General features: G+C 41.4%; 1 protein-coding gene across 2 annotated transcripts in view; it reads left to right on the forward strand.

Moving 5' to 3' along the window:
* The window catches only part of LOC139375091 (sodium/potassium/calcium exchanger 4-like), a 63,700-nt gene that overhangs the window by 1,298 nt on the left and 48,904 nt on the right, over positions 1 to 13,498 (forward strand). For both annotated transcript variants that reach the window (XM_071116530.1, XM_071116531.1), the window contains exon 2: positions 4,416 to 4,529. In XM_071116530.1, the coding sequence (XP_070972631.1) occupies positions 4,416 to 4,529 (114 nt within the window). The remainder of the gene's footprint in view (positions 1 to 4,415; positions 4,530 to 13,498) is intronic.

Here is a 13,498-nt window from a genome sequence, read left to right on the forward strand (position 1 = left end):
CAGGGTATGTATGCGTGTATGCGCATGTGTGTGTGAGTGTTTCGTATGTTCGTGCATGAAGTTTACGGTATGTGCCGCAGTATAGGCCTATGCAAAACGTAGGCAATATGTTCTGGAATATAATGTGAGTCACAGGTCATTCTCAATCACTCATGATTTACACCAAATATCCACTTCTTTAAGACGCCCAAAACATGTTTGTTTTCGTTTTCTATTGATTTCTTGGACATGTTGCTGTCTCTGTCGCGGTGGCCTAGGGGAGTTGTTGGGGGGCGCTGGAGGTAGACAGTGTTGCGCGCCGGCTGCGTGGTTTTGTGGACAACCACGTCGGTTTCAACCAGTACCGCTGCTTGTGTTTGTGGACAACCACTTCGGTTTCAACCAGTACAGACAAAAAATGACCTCGCTGTATTAATTGAACTGTACTACATCTCTCTCTGAAGACTGAAGAGACAGAGAACAACAGCCTATGTCAATATCACAAAACCTGTTCATTTTTTTTGTACAGCACATGACGTTTACGTTTACCAATTTGGTGCCATAAATTATGTGTAAGAGCTGAACAAAAATGACCCATTAAAACAAAATCTATACATTTATGCACCAGGACACAAAATATATGAACTATGACAGGAGAGGTCACTCAGCTGTCAAAGTGTTACTCTGTTGGTCTTGATCCCTGAGGAAGTTGTTACATCAATGTTACAAAATTATGTAAACAATTGAAAGATAGGGGGAGAGGGGAACGGTCAAGACTGGGGTTTGAATCAGCTATTTATTACAGGACAAGCCAAATAAATAGTTTTCTACCTCCAATATGGAGGAATCACATGTAAACTGGCAATTAGCACCTGGCAACTCCGGACTGCACAAAAAGTACGAGGGCATGTATTTCTGAAACTGTTCATATTTGATGCTGGCTTGCCTTTGATATGAATTATCCCTCACTTCTCCAGACCAGATTAGTTCACAACTGGTATGTGGAGCTTTAATGAACCACACACATACAGTGGACTGAAATATATTAATCTCTGTAATTTTCTCTACACACACATACACTGGACTTCTGAGTCCTGAAATATGTTAATCTCTGTAACTTTCTCTACACACACACACACACACACACACACACACACACACACACACACACACACAATAAATCCCAGGACTGTTTGGTAAATTCTCCCCTAGGCTACCATTTCAGTTTACCCACTTGCCTTAGGGCTCAGCTCTCTGTATCATAAGACCTGTTTATATCATGCCATTAAAGATGCCTATGTAGTCTGTTGTCCCTGTTTGAACATACCACTCTTTTTTTTCAATCGCTTTGGTGTTATTTTCACAAGTATCTGGTGAATTCTCCAAACTCCAAACTGGTAACACTTGTAATGCAGCAAGGCTGACATTCAAAACCTTTCGTTGTGCATTCGTGTTGTTTGGAGACATCTTTCACCACACAATCATTGATCACAAATATAAGTTTACTGTGAAATACCATGAGAACATAGTTTTTTTTTAACAGAATTATATTTTAACAACCAGTTAATCCAATAGCCATGCAAGATACATGTTTCAAAATTGTCCTTTGACTGTAATATGTTACATTACTGTAAATTACAGCACATTACACTGTTTTCACATGAGGCAATACCCTTACAATTCTCAGCAACATTTACAGAAAATGTAATTTCCATCATTTCTGTGTGATCAAAGGTGTAATCATTGAAGTCATCTTTCACTATCATTGATGCAAAAACAGAAATGTATTAACTAGATATCATTACAACATAGGTGTACTGTAATCAAATTAAACACATTCAATTAAAGAAAAATGATGTTTAGCAGGCACAAGTTTCCATCAAGCCTGTCTTGAACATTTGACCATTGGTTCTCATTGACATCGCAGTAAATATCCTCATTGTTCATGCACCTAGTGAAAAACATTTTGGAACGGTGAATTCAAGCCTGACGTAAAGTAGGTCTGGATTGATGTCCTTACATGGCCTGAAGGAAGGTGGCATGCTCATGGCGATGGCAATGGTACACCTTCGACCTGTATTGTAGTCATGTATTGTATTCGACAGTATTGTATTGCCGTGGTCCTGTGTGGCTCAGGTAGTAAGAGCATGGCACAAGCAACACCAGAGTTGAGGGTTTGATTCGCACTGGGGTCACATACCAAGATGTATGGACACACTGTCCATACACACACTGTCACTTTGGAAATATTACAGTACTGCATTGGCAAATGTAATTTTAGTAAAGTAGTGTGAACCTCCCCCATCAAAAAGGAACATCATTTTGGATACATGTTTACTGTGTAGGGGACGCATTTGTTACGCACAGTACATATCTGATCCAATTCTTTCAAAAATACTGGGAAGTAAAATCTAAATAGTTATCATCATAATAGTACATTACAGTATATGTCATACTTTATATGTTTATACTTTACAAACATACATTAGGGCCTAGTTCTCAAAATCTGTTGAAGACAAAACCCGTTCCAAATCTACAGGTTTACCAAACGGTTAAGTGATTATCGAATAACAGCAGTCGGATTACGGAATAGTAAAATGTATTTTAACAAATGAGAAGACAATCGTATCAAAAGTCATGTGAGTATTGGATTGTGAAAAGCAATTACTTTATATGAACATGTATTGCAATGTGAAACATGTCTTGTTTAGATAAAACACTAAGTGTGGTGAAAAAGTGAATTGTGTGTTATACTTAGTCAATTGAAAATGTACTTAAGAGGTTTGAAACAACTGCCATGTGAAAATTCACCATATACTTGTGAAAATGGCACCAAAGCTTTTTTTAAAAACTTTTAACAGGGCATTATCAATTTGAACATCATCTCTTTGGATAAAACATGTCGCAGAGTTCCCTAATTGCATTAGAATAACAAGGAGCTTAAGGGGTTATAACAAACATGATATCACACGTAAAAGGATGTAAAATACGTCACCACAGACGAGCAACTGTTAGGGCTGGAGATAGCACTGTCTGGTCTGTTATAATCAGGCTTTTTTTACTTACAAATGAGTCGCATTATATTCAGTCACATCCGTCTATATACATGTTGATAGGTCTATTAAACCACAATAAAATAAATATTATAGACTGCCACCCATATAGCATTGGTTAGACCTAACTACATTCCAGGCTTTTGACTTCCTGGTCAGACCTAGATTCATTTCCAAGGCTTCTCCCAGTGGAGAGTGGCTGCACCTGAGACGGTCGCTGTCCGCTCTCATGTGGTGCTGAACTTCCAAATTTCGATTCCATCACTGTCTTGCTTCAATGGTGCTGAATATCCGGCCGACGCTTGTATTTCTGTGACAGAGTCACCAAATGCAAAGACAAATGGCAGCTATATCCGATATGGCTCTGGTCAAAAGTAGTGCACTATCAGCCCTGGTCAAAAGTAGTATATAAGGATTTGAGATGCAAAGCCCAGTGTTTCAATGCATGTTCACTGTCTGTTTCTTTCCTGATGTACTGTTTTATCCAAGCAATATACATTTTGATGTGGAGTGAATGCCGGAGTGGCGGTAATACAGTCACAGCAACAGCCCTAGGTGTGGTCCCTCTTGCTATTGAGACGATACACAAATATTTCCCTAGATAAATGTGTATGTACATTTTGTAAAGCTGGTTCCGTTGAAACTGAAGCTCATGCAGGGCTTTACATGTGGGTTCTACAACTAAATTAGGGATGATCTTTTTTGTCAGCTGTCCAACCCAAATCAAAATGTTAATGGTCTGATGAAAATAATAAATTATGTGGAATTCTATCAGGTAACAAAAATGTAAATGCCTCCGCCAAAGCCTGCCATCTTATCCTCCAACTGAGACGTTTCTATTCAAGTGTCTAATTGTCCTTTTATCCACTGTGCTTCTTTAACGTTTTTCTTTATACGCACATGTGTACAGATGATACAATGTGTTATACACTGAGTGTACAAAACATCAAGAACACCCGCTCTTTCCGTGACATAGGTTGACCAGGTGAATCCAGGTGAAAGCTATGAACCCTTATTGAGGTCACTTGTTAAATCCACTTCAAATCAGTGAAGATGAAGCAGAGGAGACAGGTTCAAGAAGGATGTTTTTTTAGCCTTGAGACAATTGAAACATGGATTGTGTATGCGTGCCATTCAGAGAGTAAATGGGCAAGACTACAGATGTAAGTGTCCCTGTGGAACGCTTTTGACACCATGCGGAGGCAATGCCACGATGGGGGGGGGGACTACTCCGTGTTTGACCATTATTGTTTTTAGTGCCTTAAAACTCAATTTGAGTGGTCCACAATGTGGTTGAAAGAAAATCTGTATTTTGTATTATTGTATCATTGTGGAGCGACACTTAAATAAATGTTCCTAACTCTTTTTCTAACTCGAACATAGGACATGGTCTGGTCCTGGAGCAGGGGCTGGTTGACACAACAAACCGTCTGGGACGCAGGCTGATGGCCGTGGACGGAGATAATGACACACTGGATAAGAACTGCACAGAGCCAGGTAGGTAGTGAATCCTAAACATGTACCCTAAACCTGTACCCTAACCCCACCTTAAACCTACACATAGCTAGGTACTGTAGGTAGTGTACCCTATAACCGGTACCTTAAACCTGTAACCTAACCCTCCACCCTAAACCTGCAGAGCCAGGTAGGGTTGTATTGTATCCTAATCAGGCCTAGAGACATGTTGTACCCATTATACAGTATTTTTCCCTGAACCTGTCCAGCCAGCCAGCTCCTGCAGCTTGGGAAGACTTAATAGGAAAGCTGTTCACAGTGTGTTATACAATGGCACAGCCTACATGCTTCCTACAGCCTACACATGCTCTGAGTCAGTCAGAGACAGAACAGCTGGGGTGAGATGGGAAGGGATTGGTTGCCTTGGATGTTTCACTATATCTACTAGCTCTCTAGTTATTATATTTGTTCTTTATAAGAGCAGCAGTTTTTCCTACTGTAATTTCTGCAGATGAGATTTGCAAATGAGGGCAACCTTGGTGTCCAGGTGGGTGGGTGCAGCCTCCAGCTGGATGACGAATGAGATGAGTTGGTGTTGGAGGCACAGGAACGAACTGTAAAGGTTCACTATGTGGGCGAGAGAGAGCGCGCGCGCGAGAGAGAGAGAGAGAGAGAGAGAAAGAGAGAGAGAAAGAGAGCAGAGAACTGAAACCTGACAGCATGCAAACCCAACATTATGAGCATAACAAATAATAATATCATGGCAGCACTGACTGTGGCATCATGAAATCTTTCCTATTTTCAGTGAAGAGTGTTCTACTGCTGGCTTCTTTGGGGGGCGGGCGGGGGTGGTATTGATTTATCATAGTTTTTTGTTGTTGACACACTTATGTGTTGATATTGATTCTATACACAACCTTCAGCATCAGTACAGCCCCCAGAATGGTGCTGATAGTCAGCTTCCTGATAGGACCTTGGATGTGCTGTCTATTAATAGAAGTGGATGTGCTATTTTTACACCACGATACAGTGGTGAACTGATGTACAGTTTCGACTGACCGACTGCTTCTCACAATAGCAGGGACAACCACACACCTTAGAGGACCCCGAAACCCACACATTGTAATTCTCTGTTTATTTGAAAGGCTGATGTTCAAATGGGATAACATGCTTCTTAATCCTTCCAGTCATCATTAACCGAAAAAGCAAGTTGTATTTTAGCTGCTCAAATCTGTTCCCACTGCTTAGCCTGTTGACATACACATTGTCATCCTTTGTGTTTTGAACAGCAGGGAACAAATTTTTTTACTTTACCTTTATTTAACTAGGCAAGTCAGTTAATTAAGAACAAATTCTTATTTACAATGACAGCCTAGGAACAGAGGGTTAACTGCCTTGTTCAGGGGAAGAATGACAGATTTTTACCTGCTTGAGGATTCGACCTAGCAACCTTTTGGTTACTTGCCCAACGCTCTAACCACTAGGCTACCTGCCGCCCATATGGTTATGCAGCAGAGGAATTGCAAACATCAAGGCAGAGCACCTAAGCCCTGACTGCTGAGTGAACTCACTGGAAATAGTGGATGGATTCAGAATAGAGTAAAACACATCTGGCCAGTTCAGTTGATGAAGCAGATACATTCAGAATGCCTCATACTGCAGTAGTTTGCGCTGCTGTCACAGTGTGCCCTCCCTCCTAGCTTTCCTTCTTATGTCCATAGTTTTCCCCCATCCCATAGTTCCACTCATAGTTGGCCCCAACTCCTCTCGACTTTAGTGCTGACAAGCAGAGTCTTTGTGAGAGTAACGCACGCACACGCGCACGCTCACACGCACACACACGCAGCTGTCAGACAGTCTGGATCAGCAGTGAACTGTGTGGCCTTGTCAGGACCCAGCAAAGAGCTTCTCCACTGATAGCTCTCAGCAAATCTGAGTGTGTGTGTGACACATGGACCGGTGTGTATGTCTATGGTATGTGCCAGTGTGGTGGTGAGATCTGTAGTGTACCGTACAGCATGAGGGCGGGGAGGCAAAGAGAGAGGAGAAAGAAAGAAAAAAGGGAGAGATGGAGAGAGAGAGAGAAAGTGGGAGATAGCGAGTGTGGAAGGGAGAAAGAGGAAGGGAGAGACAGATAGAGGGAGAAAGAGAGAGGGAGCTGAAGGCAGCTGACTGAGCTGAAGGTCAACTAGAGGTCATTGTAGCTATCACAGTGCTAGTTTGGAGACTGTTAGAAGTGTGTGAAATCCCTCTTGGGTTTTTGAGTGGTTTTGACTGATAGCGTCTCCTTCCAATACGTTATTCTTCTACTACAGTAGTCTACTGTACATACTGTGATGACTCTAGTAGATATGAAAAATATCTTCTTCAATGTTCTTAATGTAATTCAAATGCCACACTTAGTAAATATTTAATTACAATAACCAGGTGGTCATAATGTGCAGTATGAATCTTGAGGGAACTGCTAAACATTAATTGTCCTAATTTCGAATCAACATCAAATAATTCCCTTGCTACAGTAAGAAGGAGGGGAAGCATCACAGACTATCATATACTGTAAACCCAAATAAGATAAATAATTATCTTCGGTCATCGGTTATCGTCAGGTTATCGTCATGTTATCGTCATGGCCGTGTATTTTCCCCCTCAAGCTGACGACTCTCAAGGAACTACACTGGACTTTGTGCAAACTAGAAACAGCATATCCTGATGGAGCATTTATTGTAGCTTGGGACTTTAACGTTTTCACACATACCAACACATCGGTGTGATCATTCTACAGTTCTACAGTGGTCCCTGTAGCGTACGATCACTATCACATGATAGTTTCCGGATTTGACCATATTAATGACCTTAGTCTCGTATTTCTGTGTGTTATTACATTATAATTGAGTCTATGATTTGATAGAGCAGTCTGACTGAGCGGTGGTAGGCAGCAGTAGGCTCGTAAGCATTCATTCAAACAGCACTTTCGTGCTTTTGCCAGCAGCTCTTCAATGTGCTTCAAGCATTGCGCTGTTATAACTTCAAGCCTATCAACTCCCAAGATTAGGTTGACAATACTAAAGTACCCGTTAGAACATCCAATAGTCAAAAGGTATATGAAATACAAATGGTATAGAGAGAAATAGTCCTATAATAACTACAACCTAAAACTTCTTACCTGGGAATATTGAAGACTCATGTTAAAAGGAACCACCAGCTTTCATATGTTCCAACTTAAACATTAGCTTTTTTACATGGCACATATTGCACTTTTACTTTCTTCTCCAACACTTTGTTTTTGCATTATTTAAACCAAATTGAACATGTTTCATTATTTATTTGAGACTAAATAGATTTTATTGATGTATTATATATTAAGTTAAAATAAGTGTTCATTCAGTATTGTTGTAATTGTCATTATTACAAATATATATGTAAAAATTGGCAGATTAATCAGAATCAGCTTTTTTTGGTCCTCCAATAATCGGTATTGGTATAGAAAAATCATAATCGGTCGACCTCTAGTTTATAGTATGTATGTTGAAGGAGGTGTGTCGTCTACAAATCGTTCACATCCCACCATTCACTTCCGGAAGTTCCCGAAAAATGGGTGAACCCTTACTCACCTCATTTTGATATAACATCTTTGGTCCGGCAGACGATTACATGAAACGGTATACATTGTATGTCAGCAAACATGGCTCCACACATAGCTGGAATTAGCTTAGCTCATCATAATCAGTACAACCTTCAAAAAAGTATTTTACACACATAATATGTGCCCATTAAAATCTAAGCAAGAATCGAAATGCATGTTTTGTCACCAGTACTTAAAAACATGTGAATAAAGCAGTAAATATATAAATAATTACCACACAAAACATTTTCTAATAGGGATTTATTGATACAAGTGGCGCGTGCCGGCAGTCAATTACGTAACCTCTCACTCACACTCTGAGCCATTCAGTGTTGTTGTTTATGTATGTAGCTAGTGAGAAAAGCTGTAGCATTAGCAATGTCTTTCAAAAGGAGACAACTCACAAATGCGGAAATTCTGGAGATTTCTTTTACATTCTGACTATGAGTCTGAGTATGAAAGTCAGGAATCGGATTCTGACAGTGACAGTGACAGTGGGGAGCTGCCCCCTAACCTTATAACCATTGAGAACCCTGAATCTGAGGATCCCTTGTCCACTGGAGGTCCCTTTGAAGATGCTGGTGGTGAAGGAGGCAGACCGACAGTGGAAGGCCGCCACCCCTCCTGGCCCTGCTGTTTGCTTTGATGAGTCCCAGTCTGGAGTGCAAATCCCCTTGCCATTTCCATCTGAGGCAGAGTGCTTCAAGTTGTTTCTGACAGAGGAGCTGGTGGGAGACATAGTAGGAGATCAATCACTATGCCTTGGAGCTACAGGAGAAGAGAGAGCCAGGAGTGGGGGGAAAACTTGCTAAATGGGTGACAACCACAATTAGTGAAATGTATACCTTCCTGGTGACAGTCCTTCTCATGGGAATAGTAAAGAAGAACTCCCTAAGAGAATACTGGAGCACAGATCCTATGTTTGCAACTCCCTTCTTTGCCAACCTCTTTTCCTAAGACCGCTTCCTAGTTCTGCTGTGATGCATTTAGTCAACAATGCAACTGCATCCTAAGTGACCCGTTATACAAAATAAGAAATGTTCTCATCAGCCTGACATCAGCATTTGGTCGGGTCTTTGTGCCATACAAGGACCTATGCATTGATGAGTCCCTGATGTTATGGAAAGGTAGGCTGGCATTCCGTTAATATATTTCTTTGTCATTATAGTTTACACAGGGTCCACCACTGACATCCAACATTATGAGGGGCTTGGGGTGTCCAGGTCTGGGTGATGACCATGCTGGCTCCTCATCTCGGCAAGGTACACGTCTTGTATGTGGACAATTCGTACAGCAGTCCCACACTCTTCCAGCATCTGCTCTCCAACAGCACAGGGGCCTGTGGCACAGTCAGGTCGAACAGGAAGGGGATGCCGGCATTCGGAGGCAGGAAGATGCAGAGGGGGAGGTGGAGTTCCAGGAGAACAGGTAACGGTTGGCAGTAAAGTGGCATGACAAACGAGACATCCGTGTCCTGTTCACTGTCCATAGAGTAACCAGGTCGGCCACAGGGAAGGTGGACCACCTGACGGGAGAGAGAAAGATCAAACCAGACTGTTTGCTTGACTATAACCTCAAAATGGGGGCAGTGGATAAGGCGGACATGATAAACAGCTTTGTAGAATGTACTCGGAAAAGGACCAAGTGGTATAAGAAGATATTTTTACATCTGATCGACACTGTTGCCCTCGATGGCCGACATAGTTCACCGCCAACTAACAGGTGAGATGATTACTGAACAAGGTATTTTTGTAATTGGACGTACAGTTCACATACAAATCACATACAGTTCCATTATGCAATTGTAGTGACAATATCTCACCCACCTACCCACTGGCACATCATCCTCTCCCTTCCCTCATCCTCCCCACTCCCTCATAAGTCAAGTAATTATCAAAAGTACAGAGAGAACCTCATGAGAGAGCTGCTGGAGGAGCACCACACCCCTCTGCGCCCATCCACTGGGGGTCGTCCTGCTGCAGACAATCCCTTACGCCTCACTGCACTTCATTTTCTCTGCAAAGTCCCTCAAACTACTGCTCAAGGTAATCACACACAGAGGCACTGTAAACTCTGCCTGTCTGGCACCAGGAGAAGTAAGCAGAGGAAGTTGACAAAATAGATGTGTTTAGCTTGTGATACACCTCTATGTATTTCACCATGCTTTGGGGAGTATCATATGCTTAAGCACTATTATTATTTACAATGACGGCCTACACAAAAAGGCAGGCCAATTGTGTGCCGCCCTATGGGACTCCCAATCACAGCCAGTTGTGATACAACCTGGATTGGAACCAAGGTGTCTGTAGTGACGCCTCTAGCACTGAGATGCATTGCCTTAGACCTCTGTGCCTAAGGCAATGCCTTAGGTTGTCATAAGGCCAGAGTAGCTTCAAAAGACAACACAAGCTAATACTTCTCTGACGCGATTAGCATTGTTTTACAGAGCTACAGTGGTTCCTCCTTTAAAAGTTGCGAGCTTCACCGCGGGACTTAGAGGTACCCAGCGTCACGGCTTCATTGCTCCAGACCACCACAAGGGGGAGCTAGAGCACTCATTATTATTATTATTATTATGCATTTTGGTCCCAAGGTTTTGATATGACCCATCATATCGAGTGGTTCCAATGACGAATTCGACGCGGGCCACCCGTCCCTGGTGACTTCAGCAAAGATGGCTGACAAAACATTACGAGGAAGCATATGTATGTAGTTATAACGTCATAACGAGTCAAGCAAAAAATGTACAATTGAGAGGAATATGTTAGTTAATGTAGAGACAAAAAATTGTGCACATTTTTTGGTCATAAAGTTCATTTACGAAAATCGCTATTTAGCAAGTTTTTTCCAGCCATATCCAATACCAGGTGTATCAAACTCATACATTATAGCAAGCAGGGAGCAGGTTTCGAACCCTCAACATTCTTGCCCAAAGTCCATCACGCTATTGACTGTGCCCAAATTGGGGTTGGGGCCGATTGTGGCTAAAAACCCTTTATCATTTGTAATCTTGAACGTGGAAAGGGGAAAAAGTATTATTATTAGTTTTCACAAGCGTAGCAGGATGGGCTATTAGCTGAACAGTAAACTATTCAACCTTTACTAAAGAATTGTCTAATTGCCGCGCTACGTGTGACCCCCCCTCCCCTACCCAACTTGAGCTAGGTGTGAACCACCCCCCCAACTTGCAACAAATCATTTTCAGGACTATCTAGTAAAAGCAGTGGAGATGCGCAATAGGTTTCTAGGAAGAGGCTATTCTCCACAATGTGTGGATGAAGCTCTTAATTTGGCATTGGGGGAAACACGAGACGAACTGCTACAAAAAAGACCCACTAAAGCTAAAGAACATTCTGTAATGTTCCCAACCACATATACTTTGAACTCGCGGAAAGTGGGAGATGTGGTCAAGAAACACTGGCATGTTTTATTTACGCGATAAATTTGTCCATGGCAACTGCCAGCCACAAAAGAAAATCAGCCAGGCTCTTTTACGCCCTCTTCCAAATGGTAGCTATAAATGCAGAGGTTGCGCACAGTGCAACAATATGATGTGTTTGAATATTTCTGCCACCCACACACAGGAAAACGGTTCCAAATAAATGACATTATTACGTGCTCCACTACCCATGTTATCTACATTATTAAATCTCCATGTGGGCTGTGCTATGTGGGTAAAACCTCTCATTATCTCAAACAGAGAATCAGTGAACATAACGTTCAATTAGGAGAAAAGACAGGGATTATCCAGTCGCAGTACATTTTAATGATCTAAAACATGACATTTCTACCTTTAGATTTTGTGGAATAGAGAAAGTTCAGATATCAGACAGGGGAGGTGATATTAATAATACTCTTGAGTAAAAGAGAATGTTTTGGGATTTTCACCCTTCAGACATGATTTCCTAAAGGCCTTAATGATGAAATGCCTATGTATGTTATGTTGTAAATTTGAACATGAATTATGCTCCTACTTCAGATTACTCTGACATTTTTCTTACACTGTACCCAATGATTTATGAAAACTTGCTTGGTAGGTCGATGTCCTCATTGTGGTTTTACAGACGAGTTTAATATGTTTTATGTACCCACTATTTGAATATTTATGCATTAATGCATATTGTTATATTTGGTAGCACTTATTTGTTTTTCCTTCGCCTCCAACCCCTTTCGATGCGTGGAACGGATGTGGGTGTGGCTAGGTCTACATAAGGGTTAGCAAAACTCCCAAAAGCTCTGAGGAAGACCGCGAGGCCGATACGTAAAGCTTATTAAAGATCAGTGATATGATCAAGAGCAGTGTGCGGATTCCTTCTTCTTTTTTCTTATCTTACCCAGGTGTTGCCATGCACCTGCAAAAAAAGATAGCTCAGATGTGCGAGTGTCACGGATCCCTCCGGAACTTTCATCAAGCACACCTGTCCCCTATTCCCACTGATAGTATTTATGTGCCCTTTGGTTTCCATGGTCTTGTCGATTATTGTTACAGTGTCAGTTGGTGTGTGTGAGTACCTGTGCTGTGTGTTTTGGGCTTCCGTGCCCTTGTGGATTGCACAGATGATTACGGGTCTCGTCCCATGTGATAATCATTGTGCGCGTGTATTATTTATTCAAGGTACTCCTCACTCTTTTGTTTGGGTTTCAACCCTGTGTTTTTGTAAAGTGTTTGTTTGGTCTTTGTCCCCGTGCCTTTACACAGCATGCCGTAATTTGAGCTGAATAAAAAAAACTATTACGCATTCCTGCGCCTGTCTCCCGAATCTCTTCATACCAACGTGACAGCAAGGGCCTTTTTGAATTTTGAATTTGACTTTACAAACAACAAGAAGGCTTAATTGGAGTCTATTTCTTCAAAGCCTCAAACTATATCACATAACTTAAATGGCTGAGGTAGGCTATAAGGCTTAACAACCTAATAGAAGTATGATTTTTTAAATTAGGCCTACTTACAGTTGCAACTGGTCAAAAGTGTAGCATCCTACATAAAACAATAATTTAAAGAAAAAAAGTCTGCACATTCGAACTAAAACAATGTAAATAAAAAGAATGCGCACATTTGTAATTCCCAAACTCTAAAAGTAATTGGAAAGGTAGATACAAATGTGTGACATTGTGGTTACAATAAAGAATGTAGCCCGTCATGCAAATGTTTCCTATTAGCAGGACGATAGACTTTTTATAGCCCGGCTACTGTTGTGAAAATCCCTCAACTTGCAATGTATTCGATGCTTAAGTACTCTCAAGTGTTACATTTCTAACTCAAAACAGTATTTCTTCATAAACTTCTTTATGCTTTCCTTAATCTTCTTCCTTTTTTTCTGTAGCAATTTTGAGTAAATTGCTCAAGGGCCAAGGTTGATTCGCCTGGGCCTGCAGGATGCAAAGTTTT

The sequence above is a fragment of the Oncorhynchus clarkii genome, chromosome 19, assembly GCF_045791955.1.
Source record: "Oncorhynchus clarkii lewisi isolate Uvic-CL-2024 chromosome 19, UVic_Ocla_1.0, whole genome shotgun sequence".
In the NCBI taxonomy this organism is placed as follows: domain Eukaryota; kingdom Metazoa; phylum Chordata; class Actinopteri; order Salmoniformes; family Salmonidae; genus Oncorhynchus; species Oncorhynchus clarkii.